Below are 27,553 nucleotides of genomic sequence, written 5' to 3'. Positions count from 1 at the left end.
GAGACATGTGGGGGGTGGCTCAGGACTCCTGGGTTCTATTCCACGCTCAAGGAGGGGAGGAGGGGACTAGTGATTAGAGCAGGGGAGAGGTTGGGAGCCAGGACGCCTGGGTTCTATCCCAGATTCTGCCACTGGGACGAACCCCTCCGTGCCCCTGTCCCCCACCCTGTAACATGGGAAGGGCCTCGACGGGGGTGTGTATGACAGGGGCTGGGGGTGGGTTACAGGGCCGCGGGGGGGGGGGGGGGGGCTGACAGCTGGGGGTGGAGTATGGATCTCCCCCCACTCTTGACTGTGCTATCGTCAGGAATCAACCCCAGGAGTCCTGACTTGCAGCCCCTTGCTCAACCCCCTAGACCCCGCTCCCCTTCGGTGCTGGGGGGGAAGGATTCCTGCAGAGACACAGCCCCCCCCACACACCATACAACACAGTGAACAGCCCCTGCAAGTCCCCCCGAAATGCCCCCTCCCCTCCGCCCCTCAGGCCAGGGGTCAACAAGTCTCTGAGAGCAGCCACCGGTGCCCAGGCTCCAGGGCCCGCGGGCACCTGGCCCTGCCCATCAGTGGGGGGATCCCCCCGCACGCTGGCTTTCCCCTACACACTGCACTCAGAGAGCCAGCCGGCCGCTCCAGCAGAGTCAAACCGGAGTCACTCTGGATCTACCCCAGCGCTGGCAGGGGCAGGCCCGGCTGCGTTCAGCTAATTAGCCCCCTGGGGCTGTGGGGGCGGGCGAAGGCTCAGACACAAGAGAGACCCTGTGGAGGGGCGAGGGGGGGGGCACATTCAACTGAGATGCAGCATCAGGCCGGGCGGTGCCAGCCCAGGTGTCGGGAGAACGACTCAGGGAGCAGAATTCATTGCCCGGGACACCCGCCCGCCTCCTGCCTACAGGCGCTCATTAGCCGCACACCCTGGGAGTTAGAGCGGGAGGGCGGGCTGGGAGTCAGGACACCTGGGTTCTCTCCCAGGCTCTGGGAGGGGAGCGGGGTCTAGTGATTAGAGCAGGGGCGGGGGCTGGGAGCCAGGACTCCTGGGTTCTCTCCCCAGCTCTGGGAGGGGAGTGAGGTGTAGTGGTTAGTGCAGGGGACTCCTGGGTTCTTCCCATTCCCCACCCCAACTTCACCCCTGGGGTGAAGTGCGGGGCCTGTTTATACCGGGAACCCTCATCTGACACTGGGATGCAGCCACCTCTGGGGTGGGGCGCAGGGGCTGGTGAGCAGCTGCCCTGCATTTTAAGACAGGAAGTGACAGGATACAGCATCCTCTTAAAACTGCAAGGCAGGCAGAGCAGCTGAAGATACAGCGCTGAGGATGGGGGTGGGGGGTGTTGCATTCGGGGGGGGAGCCCCCTGCCATCCCCGGCATTGGGGGGGCAGAGCTCAGGGCCCCACCAGCGCCCTGGGGCTCTCATGACGGCCAGGTAGATGCAGCTCCCTCCACATGTCCCAGCCAGGCCCCACGGCCACCCCCAGATGTGACTGCCCCCCGGCCCCTGACAGCCCATCCCCACTGCTCTGCTCCCCTCCCCACCTCCCTCCAGGGACCCATCGAGGCGCATCCCCACCCCCCAACTGCCCCCCCCCACTCCACTGCCCTGCCCAGGCCAACTCGGGTTACAAGACAGGTGCTATTTCCACAGGGGAATGTGCTGGGTCAGCACCCGCTGTGCTACCATTCCTCCCCCTGCGGGGAGCTCAGCCCCGCCCGGACCCACCGAGCCAGGGCACAGCAATGGGGGGCCCGTCCCCTGCCCCCTGGCCTAGGGAGTGGGGTGGCACCACTGGCTCCTGCATTTCCAGAGCCCTACCCACACCACGCAGGCTGTGTCGCCCGGCGTCTGCACCCACCGCCCCTGCCCCCAGGAACCAGGCCTCCGGGGCTTCAATATGCCAGGCCAATGGCACATACTCAGGGGGTGGATGTTGTGTGTATGACGGTAGCACCCCGAGTCCCCCATCAAGATCAGGGCCCCGTAGCACCGGGTGCTGCCCAGACCCCCACCGAGATCAGGGCCCTGTCGCGCCGGGCGCTGCCCAGACCCCAACCAAGAGACAGTCCCTGCCCCACATCTACAGAGCTCTGGCAGCCAGAGGAAAGATGATCATCCCCATTTTATAGATGGAGAAACTGAGGCCCGTGAAGGCCAAGTGACTTTGCCAAGGTCAGTCAGGGAGTTAGTGGCAGAGTCGGGGATTGAACTGAGATCCCTTGGCCCCAGTCTGATGCTGTAACCCCCAGGCCACCTCCCCTCTCAGCACAGAACCCCAGGCAGGAGGGGCACACAGAGCCCCTGGCATGGGGGAATGGGGGACCGAGCCCTCCCCAGCCCCCCAGAAACAGCGGGTGCCCCCCACCCTGGCCTGAGCCCCAGCAAATAGATCTGCCTAGCGCCAGGGCTCCAGACTGCCCTGCCCCCCAGGTCCCTCGGCAGCTAGACTCCAGCCATGATGCGGGAGCCGGGGGAGAACCCGGCTCCGGGCCAGAAGGACCAAGCAGGTGGCACGGAAGTAGGGGGCCAAGGTGGGGCCGTTCCTGCCCCAGCCCCACCTCTGCACCGCCCGGAAAATGCCCGAGCGAGGGCAGATCCCCGGCCTGGGAAAGGCCGCCCGGCCCCCACCCGCGGCGGCTTTGAAAGAGACGCAGGCGGCTCAAAATAGACGGCTCCTCTCCGGGGAGGGGGAGCAGCGATTATCAGCGCCGCAAAGCAATTACCAAGCCCCAGCCTGGCCCCCCCGCTGGCCCCCAGGGGCGGCACCGCCAGGGAACGGGTTTTGAGGACAAGATGGAAGGAAATGGAGAAGTGGCTGCGCCCTCCCCACGCCCTTGAGAAATAAGGGACGTGCCGGGCTTTTAAGGGCAGAGGCGTTTGGGGGGGTTTCTGGGAGGAAATGGGACCCCCCCCCCCCCGATCGCTCCCATCCCCCCAGCTCAGGCCGGGAGCTTATTTTTGGAGCCTGCACCTGTCAGACACATTCCTGCAAACACAGCTACGCGCATTGCTGCTGGTGCGGTCTGTGCCTATGGGGGGGGGGACCCCACAGAGCCCCCCCAGCCCTCCCCACTGACACTCACGCAGTCCTGGCTCCTGCTAGACCCCACTCCCCTCCCAGCACTGGGGAGAGAACCCAGGAGTCCTGGCTCCCAGCCCCTTGCTCTAACCACTAGACCCCACTCCCCTCCCAGCACTGGGGAGAGAACCCAGGAGTCCTGGCTCCCAGCCCCCCTGCTCTGACCACTGGTCCCCACTCCCCTCCCAGAGCTGGGGAGAGAACCCAGGAGTCCTGGCTCCCAGCCACCCCACTCTAACCACTAGACTCCGCTCCCCTCCCAGAGCTGGGGAGAGAACCCAGGAGTCCTGGCTCCCAGCCCCCCTGCTCTGACCACTGGTCTCCACTCCCCTCCCAGAGCTGGGGAGAGAACCCAGGAGTCCTGGCTCCCAGCCACCCCACTCTAACCACTAGACTCCGCTCCCCTCCCAGAGCTGGGGAGAGAACCCAGGAGTCCTGGCTCCCAGCCCCCCTGCTCTGACCACTGGTCCCCACTCCCCTCCCCCCAGCTGTGGCTGCCCCCTGGGTTGTGTGGCAGTGTCACATGGGCGGGCGGCAGGCGGGATATTTGGTTTCATGCACAAACTGGTAGGAAAATCTAGGCAGCAGCAGATTCCTCCTCTCCCTGCTGCCCCCCCCCCCCCGAACAGCTGAGATGAATTTAGGACACAGCCCCCCCACACACACACACCCCGGCCCTGTCTTTTTTCAGAGCATGAATCAAAGTACTCGTATCTCCTGCTGGGGGCACCCAGCGCCAGGGCAGCAGTCGGCCAGCCGGAGACCTGCACCGACTGAATGCGAGCTGTGAGAATATGGTGCGGACACCACCCCTGTCCCAGCCCCCCTGCTCTAACAACGAGACCCCCCTCCCCATCCCCTCCCAGAGCTGGGACAGAACCCAGGAGTCCTGGCTCCCAGCCCCCACTCCCCTCCCAGAGCCGGGGATAGAACCCAGGAGTCCTGGCTCCCAGCCCCCCCTGCTCTAACCACTAGACCCCACTCCCCTCCCAGAGTCGGGGAGAGAACCCAGGAGTCCTGGCTCCCAGCCCCCTGCTCTAACCACTAGACCCCACTCCCCTCCCAGAGCTGGGGAGAGAACCCAGGAGTCCTGGCTCCCAGCCCCCTCCGGGTTATTTCCTGGGCTCTGTGAGTTTAGCCGCAGCCTTGTCCCCCCATGGGAATTTCTCTGGGCCCAGGAGCTGCTCGGAGTGACCCCAGGGTCAGGGGGAGCCCAACCCCCGCCGTGGCCCTGCGTCCCACCTGCTCCCCGGCAGCCTGGCCTAGTGGTCTTAGCGCAGGGCTGGGGAACTGGCCGGAGCAGGGAGTGACCCAGGGGCTGGGGTGGAGCTGAGGGCTGGCGCCGGGGGCGTGCCATGGGGCAGGGGCAGACAGGGTGCCAGGCCAAAGGGGCATCAGCGTTATCGTGGGGGCAGAGCGCACTAGGCCATGGGGAATGGCCGGGGGATCGGGGCTGCTTGGTACCATCGGGCGCTGGAGGAGGCAGTGTGTCTGCTTGGGGGCTGGGTACGGGACCACGCCCCATGCTGAACCCCCTCCCCCACCACCCCGCATCCCCTCCCCACCTCACAGCATCCCAGCCCCACGCCTCCACTGCATCCCTCCCCCACCACACTGCATCCCCTCCCCCACCACACTGCATCCCAACCAACCCCGCTCCTCCACTGCATCCCCTCCCCACCTCACAGCATCCCAGCCCCACTCTCTCCACTGCATCCCCTCCCCAACCACACTGCATCCCCTCCCCACCTCACTGCATCCCAACCAGCCCCACTCCTCCACTGCCTCCCCTCCCCTCCCCACCTCACAGCATCCCAGCCCCATGCCTCCACTGCATCCCTCCTCCACCACACTGCATCCCCTCCCCCACCACACTGCATCCCAACCAACCCCGCTCCTCCACTGCATCCCCTCCCCACCTCACAGCATCCCAGCCCCACTCTCTCCTCTGCATCCCCTCCCCAACCACACTGCATCCCCTCCCCACCTCACAGCATCCCCTCCCCACCTCACTGCATCCCAACCAGCCCCACTCCTCCACTGCATCCCCTCCCCATCTCACAGCATCCCAGCCCCACTCCCTCCACTGCATCCCCTCCCCACCTCACAGCATCCCCTCCCCACCTCACTGCATCCCAACCAGCCCCACTCCTCCACTGCATCCCCTCCCCATCTCACAGCATCCCAGCCCCACTCCCTCCACTGCATCCCCTCCCCACCTCACAGCATCCCCTCCCCACCTCACTGCATCCCAACCAGCCCCACTCCTCCACTGCATCCCCAATCACACTGCAGCCCAGCCAGCCCTACTCCCCACTGCATCCCCTCTACTGCAATGCACCCTAGCCTCACTCCCTCCACTGCATCCCCTCCCCCACCACACTGCATCCCAGCCCCACTCCTCCACTGCATCCCTCCTCCACCACACTGCATCCCCCCCCACCACACTGCATCCCAACCAGCCCGGCTCCTCCACTGCATCTCGTCCCCACCTCACAGCATCCCAGCCCCACTCCTCCACTGCATCCCCTCCCCCACTACACTGCAGCCCAGCTAGCCCTGCTCCCGCCACTGCATCCCCTCCCCACTGCACTGCGTCCCAGGAAAACCATTCCCAAAACAAACAAAGGCCGGCTACCAAAACCAGAGAGCAGCCACTGGGGATTCCCCTCCCCTGCCAGCGCAGGGGGCCTCACCCCTCTCCCCTCCCCTCCAACTGGTCACTGCCCCCCCCACCCCGCTCCTTTCTTCACCCCTTCCCCACCTCCTGCCTCCATGGGGCAAGCCCCACCCACACGCCCCTTATTCCACTCCCAACATGCCCCCATTCCCTGCCACCCCAAGCCCTGTGCGCCTCCCACACCACATCTCACCCCCAAGTCCCAAGCTCCACCCCCACATGCCGCACCCTGTCCCAAGCTCCGCCCCCATGCCTCAAGCTCCACCCCTCCGTATGCTCCACCACCCCCCATCGGCTTCATTTCACTTTAGATTTGTTATTCATCGGTACAGCCCCCGTCCCTGCCCCAGGGCACAACCAGGGACAGACATTGGCCGAGCCGGGGCCTGGGGGCCAGACGGTTCCAGCACCAGTCCAGGCGCCCCCCCGACGGGCCACAACCCAGAGCGGGGCTCCTCAGGGATCCGACATCCGCAGGCCCTTTAACGCTTCCATGGGGCTGCCCCCCAGAGCTCCTTCCCCCCCCGGCTGGGTGAACGAGTGACCCCCTCCCCCCCGGATTCCAGTCCTGATGAACGGAGCCAGCTGTCAGCCCCGTTATATAAAGCTCCAGAAACCTGAGCGCTCGGGGAGCTGGAGTCAGCGGTAACCCTGGGTGGCCGAGGGTCCTTGCACACGCACCCCTGCTTCGCACACCCCTCCTTCCTTGCACACGCACCCCGCTTCGCACACCCCTCCTTCCTTGCACACGCAGCCGCTTCGCCCGCCCCTCCTTCCTTGCACACGCACCCCGCTTCGCCCGCCCCTCCTTCCTTGCACACACACCCCGCTTCGCCCGCCCCTCCTTCCTTGCACACGCACCCCGCTACGCGCACCCCTCCTTCCTTGCACACGCACCCCGCTTCGCGCGCCCCTCCTTCCTTGCACACGCCAAATAGCACAACATGAGGAGAAGTGACACCAGCTGCCTAAAGTATCCACCCAGAGCGGCTCAAGGGATTGGACAGGCCTGGTAGCACCCAGAGGCCTGGACAGAGATCAGGCCCCGTTGTGCTAGGCGCTGCACAGCCAGGGTGCAAGACACCCCACAGCTCTCCCAGGAACACAGCTCGGCTCTGGAAGGCCCCTGGGTGGGTGGGAGCCAAACAGGGGGATGGGTGGGAACCAGCTGCCTCCCCCCCCCCCCCCCGCCCCCAGTGACACCTGTTGGCAGCCACTGGCTCGTTGGCTTCCCAGGCCCAGAGGGAGAGGACCTGGGGTGGGGGGCAGAACGGGGCAACGAGAACGGAGGGGAGAGGCTGAGCCCAACCCTGGCCCCCCCCCGGGGGCTGCTTTCTCCACACTCCCATGGTATTTACGCTGCCTCTGCCCCACCCCCTAAAGTCAGCTAATTATCCCATGTCACCATGGGGGGGCTGGTTAGAAACAGGGGTTAGCACAGAGCTCCAGACAACTCCCCCGTCTGTCCCCTCCCCCATCTCTGCCCCCCAGGCTCCTTCCCCTCACCCCCATACACTCCCTATACCCCCCACCCCGCTACCCTGTCTCTTCTCCCCGCCCCATGTGCCTCACCCCCCCCCCCCGCCACCACTAGGCAGAGAGGGACCCCAAGGACACGCGGGGCTCGCCCTGCCCCCATCTCCTCTGGCCATTCTCCTGCTTGCGCCCTGTCTCAAGTGCCCCCCTCCCCTCTGTTCCCCCTCTGCCCCTCCCCCACTGCCCTCTCTGCCCCTTCCCCCTTCACCCCGCTCCCTCTCTGCCCCTCCCCCTTGCTCGCCCCTTCCCCCCTTTGCCCCTTCCCCACCGCTCCTCCTCTCTCACCCTTCCCCCCTTTGCCCCTTCCCTACCGCTCCCCCTCCCTCGCCCCTTCCCCTCTTTGCCCCTTCCCCACCGCTCTCTCTCCCTCCTCCTTCCCCCCTTTGCCCCTTCCCCACGGCTCCCCGTCCCTCCCCCCCTTCGCCCCGCTCCCCTTCCCCCACCACTCCCCCTCTCTCGCCCCTTCCCCCCTTTGCCCCTTCCTCACCGCTCCCCCTCCCTTGCCCCTTCCCCCCTTTGCCCCTTCCCCGCCGCACCCCCTCCCTCACCCCTTCCCCCTTTTGCCCCTTCCTCACCGCTCCCCCTCCCTCACCCCATTCCCGCCGCTCCCCTTCCCCCACCACTCCCCCTCCATCGCCCCTTCCCCCCTTTGCCCCTTCCCCGCCGCTCCCCTTCCCCCCTTGCCCCTTCCCCACCGCTCCCCCTACCTCCCCCTTCTCCCCTTGCCCCCTCCCTCACCCCTTCCCCCTTTGCCCCTCCCTCACCCTTTCCCCCCTGCTCCCCCCCCCCCCGCGCCCCGGCCCCACTCACGGTGCGCAGGAACTGCACATCATCCTCCCCTTCCCCGCCCTCGGCCATGGCTGCGGGGGGCTGCGGGCTCGGGCCGGCCGTCCAGCGGGGAGAGCCGGGAGTGAGGGGCCGGGCGGGCCGGGCTGGGCTGCCCGCAGCGGGCGGGGGGGCGGCCCTGGATCCGCCCCCGGCCGCCGCCGATTGGAGGGGGGGAGCCGGCGGGGGGCAAGGCTGAGAGACGGGATGAAGGGGGGGCTGGGGAAGGAGGGAGTGGGAGAGGAGGAAGGGGGGAGTGGGGAAGGGGAGATGGAAGAAGTGGGGAAGAGATGGGGGGCAGGGGGCAGGGGTGGGGCAGGAGGGGGAAACAAGCCCAAGCAAGGAGGGGCAGGCGGCCAGAGAACGGGTGCAGAGGGAGGGAAGGAGAAAACCAGTGACTGGAGGGGAGGGGAGGGGAGAGGGGCCCCTGGCCCCCAGTGTGGGGAGAGGGAAGGGGGTGAGATGTGTGTGCGCGGCTCCTCTGCCCCCCCACCCCCAGGCTGCCCTAATCTAGTGGGACTCCAGGAAATCCCCTCTTAGAGCCCAGGGCAAGGCTGGGAGCCAGGACTCCTGGGTTCTCTCCCCCACTCTGGGAAAGAAAGCTGGGAGGGGGTGGCGCGGTGTGGGAGCCAGGACTCCTGGGTTCTATTCTCAGCTCTCCCACTGGTTTAAGCGCTAAGGCAGGTGCCTCACCTGGCCAGCAGCTCCCTGGCCCCCGTCGCAGGTGTCTCCATGCTGCACGGAGCCCACCGGGCCCTTCGTGGGTGCCTCAGTTTCCCCAATATACTGAATGTTTAACTAGGTAAGGGGAAAAGGTGATTTAATCGCTGCAGGGACCCAGAGGAGGGCCAGGGGACCTTTCTCTCTCTGGGAAGAGGAACGAAGGACTGAGGACAGGGAGGGAGGGTTAGGCATCTGGAATTAGGGGCACTGCTGGGCAGGGGGCAGAGGCAACCCCGCGCTCTGCTGGAGTGGCTGTAGCATCCCCTTCCCTCTGCCAAGCTCAGAGCTCCCCACACCACATCCCGGCTCCTCATCCGTTTTCACACCCCTGGCCAAGAGGTGCTCCCGGCCCAGCTCGGGGTGCAGCTCTGAGGGGAGCTCACGGTGTGGCGCAGGGGGGCTGGAGGCTCCAAGCTTCAGTACTAGGAGGCGCTGAAACCAAGGGGCTGACCCGAGTGACCCAGAGGGGGGTTGACAGATGGAAGGGGTCCCCCCAGGGGCTGTCCCAGCACACTGGACATGTGGATCTATGATAAGGGCTTCTTCCCACCTGGGAAGGGGAAATAAACACACGTCCCTTTAAGCCCGTCCAGCTGTGGCCGTGGGGGGGGAGTAGAGAGAGAAACTCTGTTAAAAATCGGTCTCCAACTGACGCTGTTCTATGATCCCCCTTGTGGAGATGTGGAAACTGAGGCACAACACAATGATGCAGCAGAGAAGGGCGGCTGAGAGGGGGCTGGGGTTTGAGCCCAGATCCCCCCCCCGGTCAGCCCCCAAGGCCACTTTGCTTTTTGCCACACGCTGGAGAGGCAGACCTGAAATTCATCATTGCCTCAGTTTCCCAGCCGGCCGCCTGCACCCAGCTATTGGCCCTTGGGGGAGACGTCAACGGGAAGGGCTCAGGGAACGGGAGCGTGGTTTTGTTGTGTGTTTGTCCAGCGCCTGGCGCCACGGGGCTCCAGTAATACCGAGAGGGAGCCAGAAATACAAAAATATTGTCTTAACCTGGCAACATCAGAGAAAAGTCACAGGGGGAAAAAATATGCTTGTGCCCCACTCAATGTTAAACCGGTTCCCGTGGGGCTGGCCGGTGCCCCAACCAGCTACGAAACTCCGGCCTGAATGCAGAGCCGGGCTCCAGGTCCTACCCCTCGATTCATGCTGCTTTGCAGGGCAGGTCGCTCTTTGGGGAGGCCACTAGAGGGCGCCGGGGTGGAAATTAATCAGGCTGTGTCATTAATTAGTGGCCTAGGAAAAGGGAGCCAAGGACAGTCGTGGGGCACCAGGTGCTAATTGGGTGACGCTGCAGATCAGCAGCCGAAATCAAATAAATCCGGCCTGGCCCCCAGCTCCGGGCCGCCCATCAACTTGCCTGGCAGGAAGACCTGGGGCTAACCCCCAGCGGCCGGGATCAGGGCCCCCAGCCTGCCAGGCGCTGCCCAGAAACACCCACCCCCCAGTTGGGATCGAGGCCTCCCTAGGCCCATTCCTCTCCCAGCGCTGGGGCAGGAAGACGGGGTATTGGAAAGCGGGATTTATGGGGTCCCCCTCATCAGCCCTTTAGTACAACCCAGGTCACGGGGCTTTTTCGTGGCTTGCTGCAAAGCTGTCCTGGGCCCTGGGGCAGGGAGAAACGCCCCCTTTCGCCTCGGGGAGGGGGGGGGGGGAAGAGACATCACCAGCCCCAGCATGCAAGGAGCAGGGGCAGCTGGAGAACGCGCCCAGGCATCCGTCTGCTGCAGAGATCTCAGTGCAGAGCCCGACCCCAGAGCCGCCAGGCTCCAGCCCCAGCGGGACAGCCCAGGATAGACCCCACCGGCCTGGGTCTAGGGCCAACCCCAGGTCTGGATGAGATGGGGGGCCCACCCCCACAGCCCCAGACACCTCTCCCCACATTCAAGGGGCGAGACACCACAGACCCCTGGGTTCTCCCCCAGCTTGGAGAGGGGAGAGGGGGTCTAATGGGGGCGGGTAGGGAGCCAGGACTCCTGGAATCTATTCCCAGCTCACCCCCCCCCATCCCAGAGCTGGGGATCCCCCCCAGCCCCCTCGATCCAGCAGCAGCGCGGATCCTACCCTGTGCAGGAAACGCAGCAGCAAACACCCCGGCGGCTCCACAGTCTGTGCCGACTGTTCGCTGCTTCTTGGGGTGGAAAAAGGAGGGGAAAGAAAGTTTTAAAACACGTTTATTCTGGAAGAAATTTAAACATTTGAAAGGAAAGAAACATCGACCCCAGGGGCCTTCTGGCTTTCGGAAGTATTGAGTGCAGCCCCGAGGGGAGACCCCGCACGCCCCCGGCTTGGGAAAAAGACACCCCAGTCCCTACACCTTGTATCCATATCACGGCCCGTCTCCAGAAACAAGCGGTGTGCTCTCACCCCCCCTCCACCCCACAGCGAAACGCAGAACCTGCAGCCCATGGCGTGAAGAGCCGGCAGCAGAAACCCAGGCGCGAGGAGCTGGTACCAGGCGATAACAGGGTAAAAAACCCCGAGGCCGATTTCTCTGCCGGGAATTCGACCCCAGGACGAGCCAGCTTCCCAGAGGCCAGCGGGCGAGGGCGCAGAGCGGCTCGGGAATTGCCGCCCAGGGGCTGAAATGCACAAAGAGAATTCTGCCCAAGGGACCAGGCGAGGACGTGGCTGCTAAGGGGAGGCAGCCGCGGTGCCCAGGGGTGCACGGCCGTCAGCCCCATCCGGTTTGGGTCACACGCAGGTCCGGAGGGCGAGGGGATCTCTCGGTCGCAGCCCAGGGGATTCCAAACTTCCGGGCCCAGTTTGCTCCCCCGAAGGCAGGGGAATGCTGCACATCGGGGGGGGGGGGGGGGGGAAGGCACGCACCAGCCCAACCAGACAGACTGTGCCCCCTCCCCCCTTCACAGATCCAGGGAGCCCTGGCTGGCAGTGAGTTTAGTAGCCAGCAGGGGGGGATTTTGGGGAGTGGTGCCGATCAGCCCCCAGCAGCTGCTGGAGCTGGGGGTCGCAGGAGGGGCCGGCGGGGGCCACGTCCTGGGGGCTGGCGGTGGGCATGGCCCTGCCCGGCTCCCTCCGGCCCCGCAGCCCCGCGAAGGCCAGGGTGAGGTGCTTGTGGCTGACCAAGATCTGCCGCCCACAGGCCCGGAAGTAGCTCAGTGGACTCTTGGGGGGCTGCAGGCCAGAGTTGCCCCGCCCCGAGGCCTGGGCCTGGACCCCGCTGGGCAGGGGCAGGGCACTCTCATGGCTGAGCGAGCGCCCGAAGCGCCGGCCCCGGGCCACCCGCTTGGGGGTGCCAGCTCCGGCGGGCTGGGCGGGGGAGTGCGGGAAGGCCAGGGTCAGTCGCTTCACATGGCGCCTCGGGGCACAGTCAGGGCTGGGAAGACGCTGGGCAAGAGAGCCAGGAGCTGGCCGCTCCTCCTCCTCCTCCGGGCCACCCTCCCCAGCCCCCAGGCAGCCGGGCACAGTACCGCCAGGGGCCAATGTGATGCACAACATGGGCGTGCCCAGCGGCTCCAGGCCAGGTCGGCTCCCCGGGGCGTCATCCAGTGGCTCCATCTCACCTCCTCCAGGGCGGGATGGGGAGCTGCCCGACCCGGCTGCTCCTGGGGGGTCGTTGACGCTGCCCTCTGCCCCCGACAGGCCCTCCGGCCAGCTCAGGGACCTGCGCAGGGCCCGCTGCTGCCTGCGGGGGACCCCAGGGCAGCTTCCGGACCAGGCCTCCAGGTCCAGCTCCTTGGTGCACGGCTTCTTGCCGGCATCCGCAGATCCCGCCCAGGGCACGGGGTCTTGCTTCCTGTGCCCGGCAGTGGGGTCTTCCACAGCAGGTGTCCCTGGAACACAGACATGGCCCCGTCACGGCCCCAGACAACATGGGGCCCGGCGCCCACCCGCATCATGAGAGGCGGAATCAGACGCAGCAATGAAATGCAGCCACTTCAGGGGTGCAGTGTGGCAGCTGTTTGTACAGGGTTCCCTCACTCTGGGGCAGGGCACGAGGACTGTTTGTGAGGGACCCCTCACCCAGCACAGAGATGCAGCCACCTCTGGGGTGGGATGGGGGGGCTGGTTATACAGGGACCCCTCACCCGGCACTGTGATGCAGCCCCCTCTGGGATGGGGCACAGCAGCTAATGCGCTGACAGATGGATATGGGCAAACCCTGCCCTCTAAGCGGTTGGGATCTTCGACCCATTGGCTGCGGCGGCACCATGCGAACAGACCCACAGCGCCGAGGCTCTCAGGCCCCGGGAAGGGGGCGGGGCGAAGATGAGCCAAGCCACTAAACTCCCGCCCGCCCCGAGCTCACCCGGCCCCGCCCGTCTCTGTTGAAACCAGCCGATTACAACACGGGCGATGGGGCCGGGAAGCTATTTCGCCATTGGGCTGAGATGCAGCGCGGCTGCTGCAGGGGGGAGGGGCTGTCTGGGGTTACGGGGTTCAACCCACCCCCCCCGTCAGTGCTGCAGACGGGAAAGGAGAAGCCGGGTCAATGGCGGAGCAGGCAGGGCGGGGGCCAGTCGAGGATGCTGATGGGGGCCCCGCTGAGGAGAACAGAGGAACCCCCTGCTGCACCCCCCTCAAGCCCATCACCATCTCTGATCCAAACCCCACTCCCTTTATCTAGCCCCCCCCACGCACTCCTAGAAGATGGGGGCCCTTTGCATCACGCGGCCCCCAGGACATGGGCTGTACCATCATCCGGCTCCGTGGGCCTGGACAAGGGCAGCGGGACCCAGCTCTGTGGGGCTCGGTGCCCCTCCAGGGCATCTGCCACCACCCTCTTCATCTGGTGCCAGCTGCTGGGCTCGGGGGCCTTGGCGTCCCGCTTGGCGAGGTCCGGGGGAGGCTGCAGGGGGGAGAAAGGGAGAAGGGCTGGGGCTTTGCTAGCCCGGGGCCGGAGCCGCAGCTAGAAAGCGCCTGGAGGGGCCCGGGACCGGGTACCAGGGGAGGCCTCCGAGCTGGCATGTGGCACAAGGAGGCCGGCCCCTTTAAAGTAGAGGGAGAACCCAGGTGTCCCCGCGTGTGTCCCTTTAAACTCCCCCCCCCCCAATGCCTGAGTTCTCTTCCACAACCCAAGCAATGAACTTGCACTGAGCTGGCCTCGATATGTGTAACTGCTGCCCCCTGCTGGATGGACCCTGCGCTGCAGCGTCACTCATCTTAGGCCCTATACTGCTAACGGGGATTCACCTCTAGGCCCAAAAGGGGCCCGCGCGTCCGGAGTTACTCACCAGCTCCTTCCCGCTACGGGCAAAGATGCGCCCTGCATCCTGCCGCTCGAAGGGGTCTGGGGAGCCGCGGGCGGATCGGGCAGAGAGCTTCCTGGACGGGAAGCAGTACAGCATCAGGAGAGCTGCCCAGGACGGGGCGGGTTGGGCACCAGGGGAACCCCCAGAGCCAGGCTCTGCCCAAGGCACCGCCAGAGACGTCCACCAGGCCTCAAATGCTGCCCGTGGAACAGAGCAGGGATGAGCCGATGCCACCCCCCCCCCAATACTAGGGGGCGCCGGAGTTGGGAACCATACACTGATGGCCGGGGTGGGGGGGGTGTGCGTCAGGTATTGGGCTGGGACCCAGGGGATCAAGGTTCAATTCCAGACTCTGCCACCACCTCCCTGGGCAAATCCCTGCATCACCTGGGCCTCAGTTTCCCCAGCTGTTGTGTGTGTGTGTGTGGGGGGGGGTCTGCAGTGCCAGGCACAATGGGCAGCCCCAATCTCAGTGGGGCGGTTGCACACCACCCGGCCCCACAGAGGCACCCCGATCTCAGTCTGGGGGGGTCTGAACTGCATCTGGCTCCTCAGAGGCCCCCCAACTCAGGAACCAGCATTTCCAGCCATTGCCCCGGGACACGCCTGTGGGCCAGAAGCAGGCGCCCCATGGTGCAGTTACCAGTGGGGTGACGCCCCCCCTTACCTCTGAGGATGCCTCTTGCAGCTGCTCTTCCTTCGGTGCAGGCCGGCACTGGGGGGCAGAGTCCCCGCAGCGGGGGGCAGCTCTGGGGGGCTGTCGGTGAAGACCTCGGGGGGGCTGGCAGGAGCTGGGGGAGGGGAGGCAGAGGGGTCAGCCAAGGAGCAGGGGAGGGGGCTGGTATTTGCGGGGGGAGAATAGATGCTTGTCTATTATGGGGGGGAAGAGATAAGTGAGAGGGGTGTGATTACAGCAGGGGGTGGGCTGGGAGCCAGGACTCCTGGGTTCTCTTCCCAGCTCTGGAAGGGGAGGGGGGTCTAGTGGTTAGAGCAGGGGCTGGGCTGGGAGCCAGGACTCCTGGGTTCTCTCCCCAGCTCTGCCACAGACTCCTGGCATGGCTTGAGTAAGACCCTTCCCCCTCTAACACGGGGTTTGAAATCCTGTTGGGGTCAGAGCTCACTGGGGCCGTGCAGGGACGGGGGCCCCAATCCTGGCTGGGGCCCCTTGTTAAGGGGCTTCTTCCTTCACCCTCCCACTTCCCTGGTCCTTCTCGCATGAACAGAGCAACAATACCCGAAGCCCAAAGGTGCAAACCATTGGATGTTCATTGGGGTGAACGTCCAGCAACCTTTAATCCAAGTTCCCTTTTCAAATCCCAACTTACTTCCTGTTTGCCCCCAATTTCTATAGTAATATTCTCAGCTACACCTTAACCAATCCTTCTACTGAAATCTAACCAATCCTAACCTACTGTAACATCACTCTCGAACCAATTACATCCCACTCCCAGTGGCGTAGCCAGGGTTGCAGCCGAGGAGGAGCGGTGGCGAAAAAAGGCGCCGGTCCTTTGGTGGCATTTCGGCGGCCCTGCGCATGCGCCGAAATGCTGCCGAAAGTGAGGGACCTGCCACCCCCGAATTGCTGCAGGTGCCGCCCCTCTCCCTTGGCCGCCCCAAGCACCTGCTTGTTAAGCTGGTGCCTGGAGCCGGCCCTGTGGCCGCCCCGCTTCCCCATCCAGAGCGCTGTCCGGGGCACCGAGACCCCCGGCAATGCTCTCAGGGCCCGAGTCCCGGCGGGAGCGCCGGGAGCCAGCCAGCCCGCGGCCCTGTTCCGCCGGCCGGCCGGCGCGCCACTTTGGGGGAATGTGGGGTCGGGGAAGCGGCAGACAGACAGTTAGAGACCCGGGCAGATTAGCAATAGAAGAGTGGGGGCCATAAAGATAAAACAGACAAACGAGGGGTTCCCAACCACCCCCATTGATTCGGGATTTCTTGCCAGACTGGATGCTATCAAACCAAGTTCTCTTTAACCATCCGACGATCGGGTTCTTTATCGGGTGGGGCTGGGCACTATCAGGACACAATCGTCTTCCTAACGGCCCAATGCCGCCTTATTGCAGTGAGACTGGGGTGGGATGTGGCCGTTCGCTTCCCGGTTTACGGCTGCCCCTGCTGCTTGGCCAGAGGACCAGGCCTCAGACTATCCCAGTGACAGACGCAGGCCGACTCGGGTTTTGATACCCCTGTAACCAGCGAAATGATACAAATACCTCAATTCTTAAAGTCTAGGCCTTTACAGACCGGCCAGAATATCTATATCCTAACACCCGGCGCTGCCGTGAGGGCACAGCACCCCCCAGCCGTACCATCATCCAGGGGCTGATCCAAGGGGTCCCCGGCCTCGTCCGTGGAGAGATCCGAGCCAGCCGGCCCCATGGCGGGTCTCCTGCAAGGGGCACGTGTGGGCAGCGTTAGCGAGGGGCGGAACTGGCGCGCCCGCCCGGAGTTCCCAGCACGCCTTGTAGGACATGCCCGGGAAACTGGGTGCCCCCCAATGATTGAGTCCTCCCCTCATCTGGCATCCCCCTGCTCCACCCACACCACGCTCCCCAGTCCCACCCCAAATTCCCCAGTCCCTCCCCCACCCCCCGAGCTCCCCGGTGCCCCCCCAGGGGAACGGCACGGAGCTGCCTACCGCTTCTTGGTGCCCAGCAGGGCCTCCTGGACCAGCTCCTCCAAGGCCTTGCGCTTGGCGCTGAAGGGGGTCGTCTGGGGCACCAGGCTGGAGCCGCTCGGGGAGTCTAGGGAGAGGAGGGGAGACTTGGGGAGGTCCCCCAGGTTTGCCCCAGCCTCTCCCCGACCCAGCAGGGCATCCCCCCCCCCCGACTCCTGCACCCCATCGCTGCATGGAAGAGACCCTGTGGGGGGCAGCAGGGGGCGCTCTCTCCTGGCCAGCAGGGCTGGCCCCATTGCCCCAGGGCGGCGCTAGGGGGCGCTGTGCTGCAGAGAGCAGGGCGGGGGCAGCAGGGGGCGCTCTCCCCTGGCCAGCAGGGCTGGCCCGGATGGCCCCGGGGGCCGGTGTTGCAGGAGGTGCCACACTCAGACAAGGTGCGAGCCCAGAGTGGCTTTTCATAGCTCCCCCCTCAGGCCCAGGGTTGCTCTTGGCTTTCAGTCCTAAACTGCTGCATGGCTGTGAACCAGCCCCTGTGCCCCACCCCAGAGGTGGCCGCATCCCAGCGCCAGGCGAAGGGTCTCTACGCATGCAGCGTAAAGCCCTTTCCACAGCTGCTCAGATGAGGAACTGGGGACACCCAATATATGTGGGGGGGGGGCTGCGAGTGGCCTTATACTCATCCAAGCCCCACAGTACCCAGCTGCCCCCCTTGAGCCAGCCCCCACCCCCATGCTCCCGCCCAACAGCCCTGCACTCACCCACTCCCAGCCCCACAGCGCCACGCCCCACTCTCAGTTTGGTCAGGGCCCCGTTCACAATGTCTGCAAGACAGAAAACAGGGCGGATTTAACCCCATAGTGCCCCCCCAGCACATCCCCACCCCCTGGGGCCAACACCCCCTCTCCCCAGGGCTGAGCTTCCTGAACACCCCTTGGGGGTGGGGCATGGGGCATACTGGCAGGGTAGGGGGCTTGTTCCGTGGGTAGAGGGTCAGGACTCCTGGGTTCTCTCCCCCACTCCGGGAGGGGGGTGGGGACTAGTGGTCAGAACAGGAGACTGGGAACCAGGACTCCTGAGTTCTCTGCCTGTGCCCGGCAGCGAGTGGGGGACAGAACCAACGCTCACCGCCAACGCTCCTCCGTCGAAGTCTCTGGTTCCGCTCCGCCAGCCCGTCTCCGGCATCCCCGGGCCCCGCCTGGCTCTGGCAGCCGCTGTCGGGCTCAGGGGCAGGAGCTGGGAGTTTGTCCAGGAGGAACTGGGGGACTCTGCCTAGAGGGGAGACACGGGGGGGGCTTGGAGCCAAGACACCCCAGGACTGAGAATCCCCTTCCCGTCACCCCAGAGCCACCTGCCTGCAGCCTCCAGACACCCCCATCTGTCAGGTGCCTCTTTGCTGCTACCCAGCCCCTAAAGCGGGGGGGCCCCCCCAAGGACCAGCATAGCAGGGGGGGCAGAGCCCCCAGCAGCCCCAGTGCCCTGCCATGCACTGAAGAGCTGGGGGGGAGGGTCTGACCTGTCCACTGGACATGGGGCATTCAGCAGAGCAGGGGATTATGGGATAAGACACAGCTGAGAGGCCCTGACCCCAGTACCCTGGGCTACCGCCTCCTCTGGACGCCCTTTGCACTGACACTGGGACGCAGCCTCCTTCACTTCCTGTCCCGGAGCAGTGCCCTGCTGCCAGAGAGCAGCCCCCGAGCCCCACCCCACAGGCGGCTACATCCCAGCACTGGGTGAGGGGTCCCTCCATAAACAGCCCTGCGCCCCACCCCAGAGGTGGCTGCATTGACCCGTGTAAACCGCTTGCAACATACTTCTGGATGCAAAGCATCCAGACATTTCAGCAGGGATTGAAGCTATTTCACAGCTTCCCCCAGGACACGGACAACCAGCCCAGGGCTCTGGGGGAATCCCCATTAGCAGTACAGGGCATAGGACACAGACATGCTGCTCCGTCTCACTCTCGGAAGGGTCGTCCGTGCACACGCTGGCAGAGCAGTTCCAGCTCCTCCCCGCTGCTCACCAATGTGGGGCGCGTGGCTGATCAGGGCTTGCACAGCACCCGCCTGGAGCAGCAGCCGCCGCTCGGCGCCCGGCGCGTCACTCAGCGCACAGCTGGGGAAGAGGTTGGGGGCGAAGATCACGGCCAGGTTGGCCTCGTCCATCTTGTTCTCCTGGCACCTGCGGGCGGGGGAAGGTGAGCTGAGCCGGACGCGAGGGCATGGCCAGGAGCAGACCCATGCCACTGGGCATTCAAACCCAGCCGGGACCCGAGTTCCTCCAGTCTCAGCCCCATCTGAATATCACTGCACAGCCCAGCAGGGATAGCAGTCTCTGGAGAGGCCCGGGGCTGGGCTGGCAGGGGCTGCGGGTCGGAAGTGAGGGGCACCGGCAGAGCTGGGGGGAGCCCAGGGCCGGGCTGGCAGGGGCTGCGGGTTGGGAGTGAGGGGCACCGGCAGAGCTGGGGGGGGGCAGGACTGGGCTAGCAGGGGCTGTGGGTCGGGAGTGAGGGGCACCGTCAGGGCTGGTGGGGGGGAGCACAGGGCCGGGCTAGCAGGGGCTGCGGGTCGGGAGTGAGGGGCACCGGCAGAGCTGGGGGGAGCCCAGGGCCGGGCTAGCAGGGGCTGCGGGTCGGGAGTGAGGGGCACCGGCAGAGCTGGGGGGAGCCCAGGGCTGGGCTAGCAGGGGCTGCGGGTCAGGAGTGAGGGGCACCGGCGCACACCCACCTGGCCGCCACGTCCCGCAGGAAGGTGCAGAAGTAGCGGAGGGCGCGGGCGCTGTGGCGGGGCAGCAGACAGCTCAGCAGCAGGGTGAGGGGGCCCCGCTCGCCCTCGGCTGGGTGCTGCTGGGCGCGGCACAAGGGCTCCTGCAGCTCGGCCGGGATCAGGGGCTCGGGCAGGTGCCGCAGGAATTGTTTGAGCAGCGCCGCCAGGTCGCAGGGGGCAGCCGAGTCCAGGCAGCTCTCCCCGGCCTCCAGCTGGGCCTGCAACGACAGGGCCCCGAGGAGCGTGGCGGGGGAGGGGGCAGATCACGCCCCGCCCCGTGCCTCAGTTTCCCCACCCACCCAGTGGCGTCGTTCCAGGCGCTAAGGACAGGCAGAAGGTTCAAGTGCAGAGCCCGGACCAGCCCAGCCGGCTCTCTCACCCGCTCCCCGCTGAGCGGCCCACAGGAAGCCCGTGGATCAGCCAGCCAGGCCTCACTGGGCATGACCAAATCCCCCTGCCTGACCCCTCCAGCCCTGGAGCATGAGGGTGGGTTCCCCTTTGGCTCTCCATGCTCTCTCCTGCCTGCCCCCCTGGGGGGATGGAGCCCGGGGGAGGGGCTGAGTGAAGACCCCAGGCTCGGGGAGGGGGATGGGTAACATCCCTGCTCCAAGCCTAAGACTCCAGCCTCAGTCTGTGGCAACATCCCTTGGATTTCATGAGCCTGTGACAGCAGGAAACCCGGAGCACAGGGATGCTGCTGGCCCCCAGCCCCTGCAAAGAGTCCCCCCAACCCCCAGTGTACAGCCATGTCGCCACCCCCCACCATACAGACCCCCCGCGCCCCCCGCAGAGAGCAGACGCTGGGAGAGAAGAGAGCTTTGGAAGTGAAACTGAGGAAGGGAGAGGTTGACCTGTGTGCGTGTGGGGGGGGCGCGAAGCCAAGACTCCGGGGGTCTCTCCGCAGTTCTCAGAGGGGAGCGGGGGCTAGTGGTTAGAGCAGGGGGGCTGGGAGTCAGGACTCCTGAGTTCTCTCTGCAGCTCTGGGAGGGAAGTGGGGGCTAGTGGTTAGAGCAGGGTGCATGTCTGTATCGGGGGGGACACGGGGGGAGGATAATCCCAGCCACTGCGAGATCAACATGCTTTCCAAGCGCATCCTCCTGGGTCTGACCCAGACCGAGCTGAACAGCCTACTACTGCTGCCAGCCCAGAGCATCTCCTCACACCCCAGGGGTGGAGGGTTCATGGGGAGGGCTCCCATCCCCCCCGCGCAGGCGCCGGATCTTGCCCTGCCTGGAGCACAATCACTAACCACCATCAGCCACGCGCCGGGGCCTTCTCGCAGCTGAGATGTACGTGCAGAGTCAGCCTGCGACGGGGTGGGGGAGGGGGTTCGTTACCACGGATGAGCGGGGCGGGGGGGAGCCTGCCCCCAAGGCCCTGACCCTGAGTGGGGGAGGGGGCCACGTACCTTTAAGGCCTTGATGCGGGTCACGGAGCCGGATTTCCGGAACAGCCCCTCCGTGTGCAGATGCCGCCGCAGGGCCTCGCAGATCTGCACCAGGAACCTGGGGGCAGACCCGGGGGGGGGGGGGGCACTAAGGAGGCAGCAGTTTGGGGGGGTTCTCTGTTCGCATCAGCCCCTCCCCCCCTTAACCCTTTGGGGGTCTTGTGGCCGAACCTCTCCTGGCCAGTGTCCCCCAGCACGTCGGCCTGAGTCTGCCGAGAGCCTGAGACAATTGCCCTGGGGGGAGGGGACTGCCCCATTACCCCTCTCTGAAACCCACTGCTCCGCGGGGGCTCTCTACCGACACCCCCACAGCGGGGCTCTCTGTGAGCAAGGGGCTGGACCCCACCACAGCTCTGCTCCGGGGAGGGATGTCGCCCCCGAAGAGGCAGGGGTGGTCTGAGGAGGAGCCCACCCCCCTGCCCCAACCAACCCACACCCTGTGTAGCTGTCCCTGATGCTTCAAACGAGGTGGGGCCAGGGCTACCAAACACAGGGGCAGGGCCATTGCGAGCAGGGCGGGGGGGGGGTCTGTACCCCCGCCCTTCCCTCCAGCCCAGCCATGAAGTTATTGGAGGTGCGTTTCCTGAGATCCGGATCCAATACCGGTGCCGAGCTCTCCCTTCGCGCCCTCCGCAGATCCAGCCCCCCCACTCACCGCGGTACTCCCTCCACACTCTCCGAGAGGGGCAGTGCGTGCAGCGGGGTCCCAAACGGGCCAGCGGGTGATGCCAGGGGAGATTTCTCCTGGCACTGAGAGGAGAGAGAGAAGAGACAGGACTTGGCATTGGGCCGCAGCTCTGAGCTGTCTGGCTTGCCCCCCCGGTGCCCATCACCACAGCCTCTGGGCATCAGACTGGAGGGCAGAGGATGGGGTTGGCGCCCGCGCGGCCAGCGTGGAAGAGCTGTGGCCAAGAGCAGCAGTCTCCCTGCCAGCTGCCCCATTGCCCCCGGCCCAAAGAAGAGTCGTCCCCCCCGAGCTGCGAGCAGTAGGGGGCGTATGACACACAGAGGAGCCGGTCTGATTGGAGTCAGCAGAAGGCAGCTCGGTTCATCCCAACGCCCCGCAGCGAAACCTCACGCAGAGCTGAGGATAAAAGGGGGTCCCTCACTCCCGGTCCTCCCACCAATATCTGCCCTCTCTGGGAAAAGCCAGGGCAGAGCGCCCGGCGGGGGGCAGGGCTCCATGCCTGTGGGGCTAGGCAGCGGGGCAGGGCTTACAAGGGGAGAAATCGGGTCAGAGACGCTGCTGCTTTGAAGTGCAGAGCGACATCCTGTTCCGCGCACTCGGCGCCCACAATAAGGGAACCGCTGCCAGCGTGACCTGGTTACTGGGGGGGGGGGGGGGGGGCAGCAGCAGAGCCCGGCTGGTTCAGGGGGTGGGGGGGCAGCTTGGCAAAGCGCTTTGCAAAAGGGGGGCCCCCCGTTTCTATGGCAGGTGGGGAAACTGAGGCATAAAGGTGCACCCACTTTGCCCAACCAGAGCTGGGAATGAAACCCAGGAGTCCTGGCTCCCCTGCCCCTCCGGTTCCAACTACTAGGCCCCACTCCCTCTTCCCAAGCTGGGAGGGGAAACCCAGGAGTCCCGACAATCAGATCATACACACGCCTCCCCTGTTAATGAAACCGCCAGGCTCCATCGCAGGGCTGGCTGGGTCTACAACGGGGTCTACCCCAGCCGCAGCGGCCTGGAGGCCAGAGGGGGCCCACTCCTCCCCCACTTACGGGCGAGTCGCTCAGGGGGGGCTTCCAGCGCTTGAGCCTCACGCCAGCGCGACGGAGGTGGCGGACAACAGCCTCTGCCAACTCCCTTCTCTCCGGGCTCGGCATGGCTCTGGGCTCACGGCCGAGGCATCACATCACGCGGCCCCAGCGGCCCCCAGCACGGGCCCAAGGGACACGCCGCAACTGGGCAAGGAGGAGAGGGAACGACTTAGCCTGGGGAGGGGCGGCTCTGTCCCAGCGCCTCCCCAGCACCCAACGCAGCCTCCCTATTTCGTTTTTAAATGGAGACACCCGCCTTTGTGTTCACCCAACTACAGCTTTGCAAGATGCCTGGCTAGCAGGCACAATCCCCTTTACTCTGCCCCTCAATCTCAACCTGTCCCCTCACCAGCCAGTCCCCAACCCGAATCCTGGCCATTCATTTCCTGCTAGACCCCTCCAGGTTTGGGTGCCCCCAATCCTACCCTGTCACCCCCTCTAATCTGTACCTCCCCCTTCCCAAAGAAGCAGGGAAAACATCAGCTAGTCCCAGGTGCTCCCCCCCACCTGCAGCCCATGGGGGACCCACTGAAGAGAGGAAAGGAGCCACCCTTTGATCTATTTATAAATTCCCCCGTTGGTGGGGGCGAGGTGGTGCTCGTTAGCCGCCCTTTTCCAGGCACCGGCTGATTCCCTAACGAGCCAATTTGTCTGGGGACCCTTCCCCCTTTGAATTTGCAGCAGCACCTCAAAATACTCCCCCCCCCAGACAGACAGATCAATCCCCCTCTCTTCCCCCCCAGCCTGCAATTAACCCTTTCGAGGCACTTCGGTCGTTAAAGCTGAACCCCCACCAGTCAGTGCTAATTAAGAGCAGAGGATTGGAATTAACCAATTATCGGCCCCAGCTCTGAGGGGATCCGTAACACACTTCAAGACCGCTCTATTGTCCCACCTCTAGGGTTTTTTTTCCAAAAGACAATTACACCCCCCTCCCCTGCAGCCGTCCGGCGATGGTGCTGGGTAATTGGGGGGGTGGATCCCCCAAACTGGGGTTAAATTGCCCGTCCCAGCCCCGACCGGCCCCTTCTCCGCGGTCTCTCTGGCTCGGGCCTGGGCGCAGCCTCCAAGGGGCTTGGCACGGGCGTAGCTGTGAGGATCTGGGCCGTGCTAGTGACTGGGGCAGGGGCTTTGGGCCCCCCGGGGAAGGCGCCCAGGAAGCACGTTGCTTTTTTCCCAGCCAAAGCTGCTCGGTTTGGGGCGCGTTGGTTTATCTCCTGCCTCGGGACACTCGGCGGTTCGATGGGGTTTCTATCGGCCAAAGGGCCAGGTGGGGACGTCCCCACGCCGGCCTAACTGGACCGAGTGCCGTTCCGAACGCCCGAGTCAGGCCCCAGCAAAAATCAGCAGAGCGGCTTACAACCATGGGATTTGTTTGAAAGCAATACAATCGTGGGCCTTTCTATCGGCCTTCTGATTTCCTGGGGGAGGGGGGTTCATGGTTTCAAACATCTCTTTGCCTCTAGGAGATTCAGAAAATTCTTCCTGGACAGTCAGCTGAAATCCCCTCATCACCTGAATCCGGAAGGTGGGGCTTTAAGAAAAGCCCCGGATCTCACACGAGCGGCCAGCGCTGCGGTTAGATCCTACGGTAGTGAGCACCTAACTCCCATAGGCATCTCAATATCTTCGAGGATCTGGGCTTAGCCCTGTGGGGCAGGAGCTGGCTTTCTGGTCTGTGTTTGTACAGCGCCTGGCGCAACCTAGGAGCTACCGTAATACACCGGATAGCAATTAAAATGTACAGCGCCTGGCGCAGTGCGTGCCTGGTCCATGGCTGAGGTGCTACCGTAATACACCTAATAGCAATTAAACTATACAGCGCCTGGCTCAGTGCGGGCCTGGTCCATGGCTGGGGTGTTACCATAATACACCTAATCGCAACTGAAATGTACAATTAAAATGTACAGCACCTGGCGCAGTGTGGCCTGGTCCATGGCTCCAGGGCTATCATAATACACCTAATCACAATTGAAATGTACAATTAAAATGTGCAGCGCCTGGCGCAATGGGGGCCTGAGGCGACCACAATACAAAGAATGAATTATGGCATTCACCGTAATAATTTGTAATACTGTTAGCCTCCCACTGGTATCCCATAGTGCATTGCTTCACAAGCAGATGGGCCTGTCTGGTTACTGCGCGCTCTCCGCTGCTCCGGGGCGGTCACCTGGCCTGGCCACCTATATGAATGTGGCTGGCGGGTGTTCGCCCCCCACTCCCCATGGCATGTGCGCGGCTCCAGACGCGGTTGCAACCACCGGGCCCTGTGGTCCTGCCCCCGGCACATGGAGAGAGAAGCAGGGTTGGCCCCGGACTCCTGGGGCTGCCCCTCCCCCCGCAGCTCTCCCAGCAGTGGAGGGGAAGAAAGCTGGGCCCCTTGGCCGTTTTCATCCCTGCCCTGCCCTGAAACCTAGAACATCCCCATCGTCCCCACCCTGACTCCGCTGGGCCTGGGGCGGGGGCACCTCTCCCAGAGCTGCGGCCCAGCTGGGCCAGGCCCGCTGGCAGAGGGCACCGCTGGGGCAGAGATGGGCTGCGTGGGCCCCCTGCACCGCCGATCGGGGATGGGGAAGAAACCAACGCGACAGCAGAAATCTAGGTGTCAAATTCCTAGATTCCAAGCAAAGACGGGCCCACTGTGATGCTCGGGGCTGAGCCCCGGGCGGTCCAGGCCGCAGAACCGCCCTGAAACGATGCCCAGAGCAGATCTGCTCGTCTCCTTTCCGGTCCGAGTCTGTCTGGCCTCAACTCCCAGCACTGGCTCGGGTTCCACCTGCCGCCGCTAGACTGACGAACCCGTTATTAAATATTTGTTCCCCGGGCAGCTCCTTACTGACACTGCCCAAGCCACCCCCGAGCCGTCCCTCTGCTAAACTCAACAGGCCGAGCACTGTACGGCAGGTTTTCTAACCCTTCGATCGTTCTCGCAGCTCTTCTTCGACCCCTCTCCCATTGATCAACCCCCGTCTTGAGTGGTGGGCACCAGAACTGGACACAGGGTCCCAGCAGCGGTCGCACCAGGCCAGACACAGGGGGAAAATAAACCTCTTTGCTCCGACGGGAGATGCCCGTTTATGCAGCCCAGGATGGGGGTCGCGCTTCTGGCTGCAGCGTTGCACCGGGAGCTGATTCTCCACCGGGAAACCTCTGCCTGTCTATGACCCTTGGGCCATCTATCCATCCCTCCTTCCCAATACATCCTGTCCATCCATCCCTCCTTCCCAATACATCCTGTCCATCCATCCCTCCATCCCCATACACCCCAGCTATCTAATCTAATCTAATCTAATCTAATCTAATCTAATCTAATCTAATCTAATCTAATCTGTCCATCACCATACACCCCTATCTATCTATCTATCTATCTATCTATCTATCTATCTATCTATCCCCATACACCCCCTCTATCTATCTATCTATCTATCTATCTATCTATCTATCTATCTATCTATCCCCATACACCCCCTCTATCTATCTATCTATCTATCTATCTATCTATCTATCTCCATACACCCTATCTATCTATCTATCTATCTATCTATCTATCTATCTATCTATCTATCTATCTATCTATCTATCCCCATACACTCATCTATCTATCTATCTATCTATCTATCTATCTATCTATCTATCTATCTATCTATCTCTCCCCGTACACCCCCTCTATCTATCTATCTATCTATCTATCTATCTATCTCTCCCCGTACACCCCCTCTATCTATCTATCTATCTATCTATCTATCTATCCCCATACACCCCGTCTATCTATCTATCTATCTATCTATCTATCTATCTATCTATCTATCTATCTATCTATCTCTCCCCGTACACCCCCTCTATCTATCTATCCGCATAGACCTCATCTATCTAATCTATCTACTGATTGATCAATCGATCGCTCTCAGACACCCCCTAACCCCCCCGCAGGGCCCCAGGGGAACGGTCGCTCTCGCTCACTACGGCGTTTTTATATATTCTTCCTTCCTTCCTTCCTCCCTTAGTTAAAAAAAAGCCCCTTTTTCTTCACTTCTGCAGACGCAGCACCCGAGCTCCCACAAGTGGGGCTGGATCTCACCCGGGCCCAGACCGGAGTCCTCCAAGGACTGGGAATAGGGTGGGGGTTCAGTAGGGGGCGTGCTCCCTCCACAGTCAGTGCTGACCCCAAAGCCCTGCGACAATGCCAGGGGTGCTGCGCTGCAGGGTGTAGGGTGAGGGGGGTCAGCAGGAGACGCTCTTCAACTCTCAATCAGATCAGGGGAGGGGGTTCATCGTCTCCTCTAAACTGTTGTGCAGCGTTGCTGTGAGCTGTTAAACTGCTGTGATGCCTCACCCCAGAGGCAGCTGCATCTTAGCGCTGGATGAGGGATCCCTGTATAAACAGCTGCCATGCCCCACTCCAGAGATGGCCGCACCTCTGTCCTGGGTGAGGGATCTCTGTATAAACAGCTCCCTCCCCATGCCCCAGAAGTGGCTGCATTTGAGTGATATTTATGAATAGTTTATAATGAGCGTTTGGCTCCTTTATGCTGAAAGACACTAGCTGATCATCTTCCTAGTCATTATTATTATTCACTTATTATCCCCAAAGTGCTAAAGTAAAAAAAGCGGCTCCTAGACTCAGCCCCCGTTAGGCTCAGCTGACAAAGGCTGGTTTTAGATCAGCAAGCCAGTGTTACTGAAATATGTTTAGTGCTGGTTAGCCAACGGCCCTGGACACCCGTTTGGAAAAGTTTACTGAAGACACTACTTGCTAAAAACTACTGGGAATTGTCAGCGACTCCTGGAGAGCCCGGACTCCTGGGTTCTGTTCCCAGCTCTCAGAGGGGAGGGAGGTCTCGTGGTTAGAGCGGGGAGGGGAGTGGGGTTTAGTTATCAAACCTGGTGACTGAGAGTCAGGACTCATGG

At 63.8% G+C, this 27,553-nt stretch overlaps 2 protein-coding genes across 2 annotated transcripts in view; both read right to left on the bottom strand.

Moving 5' to 3' along the window:
- The window catches only part of RYR1 (ryanodine receptor 1), a 97,073-nt gene extending 88,822 nt beyond the window's left edge, over positions 1-8,251 (bottom strand). Inside the window, 1 exon segment of the mRNA XM_065571867.1 lies at positions 8,096-8,251. Within this exon segment, the coding sequence (XP_065427939.1) occupies positions 8,096-8,143 (48 nt within the window). The 5' untranslated portion in view covers positions 8,144-8,251.
- A 2,769-nt stretch (positions 8,252-11,020) lies between these two features.
- LOC122174760 (uncharacterized) lies at positions 11,021-23,294 on the bottom strand. Its single transcript, XM_065571535.1, has 14 exons — positions 23,153-23,294; positions 22,607-22,789; positions 21,540-21,634; positions 20,846-20,942; positions 19,399-19,655; positions 18,696-18,853; positions 17,798-17,941; positions 17,431-17,493; positions 16,694-16,799; positions 16,365-16,444; positions 14,726-14,849; positions 14,041-14,131; positions 13,502-13,655; positions 11,021-12,639 (listed from the first exon to the last, which is right to left on the bottom strand). Exons 2-14 carry the CDS (start codon positions 22,709-22,711, stop codon positions 11,744-11,746), a joined length of 2,370 nt encoding a protein of 789 aa, XP_065427607.1. The 5' UTR covers positions 22,712-22,789; positions 23,153-23,294; the 3' UTR covers positions 11,021-11,743.
- Positions 23,295-27,553: the final 4,259 nt, after the last annotated feature.

This window comes from Chrysemys picta, chromosome 17 (genome assembly GCF_011386835.1).
Source record: "Chrysemys picta bellii isolate R12L10 chromosome 17, ASM1138683v2, whole genome shotgun sequence".
Taxonomy (NCBI): domain Eukaryota; kingdom Metazoa; phylum Chordata; order Testudines; family Emydidae; genus Chrysemys; species Chrysemys picta.
The sequence above is the reverse complement of the archived record's forward strand: the minus strand, read 5'-3'. Positions and strand labels throughout refer to the sequence as shown.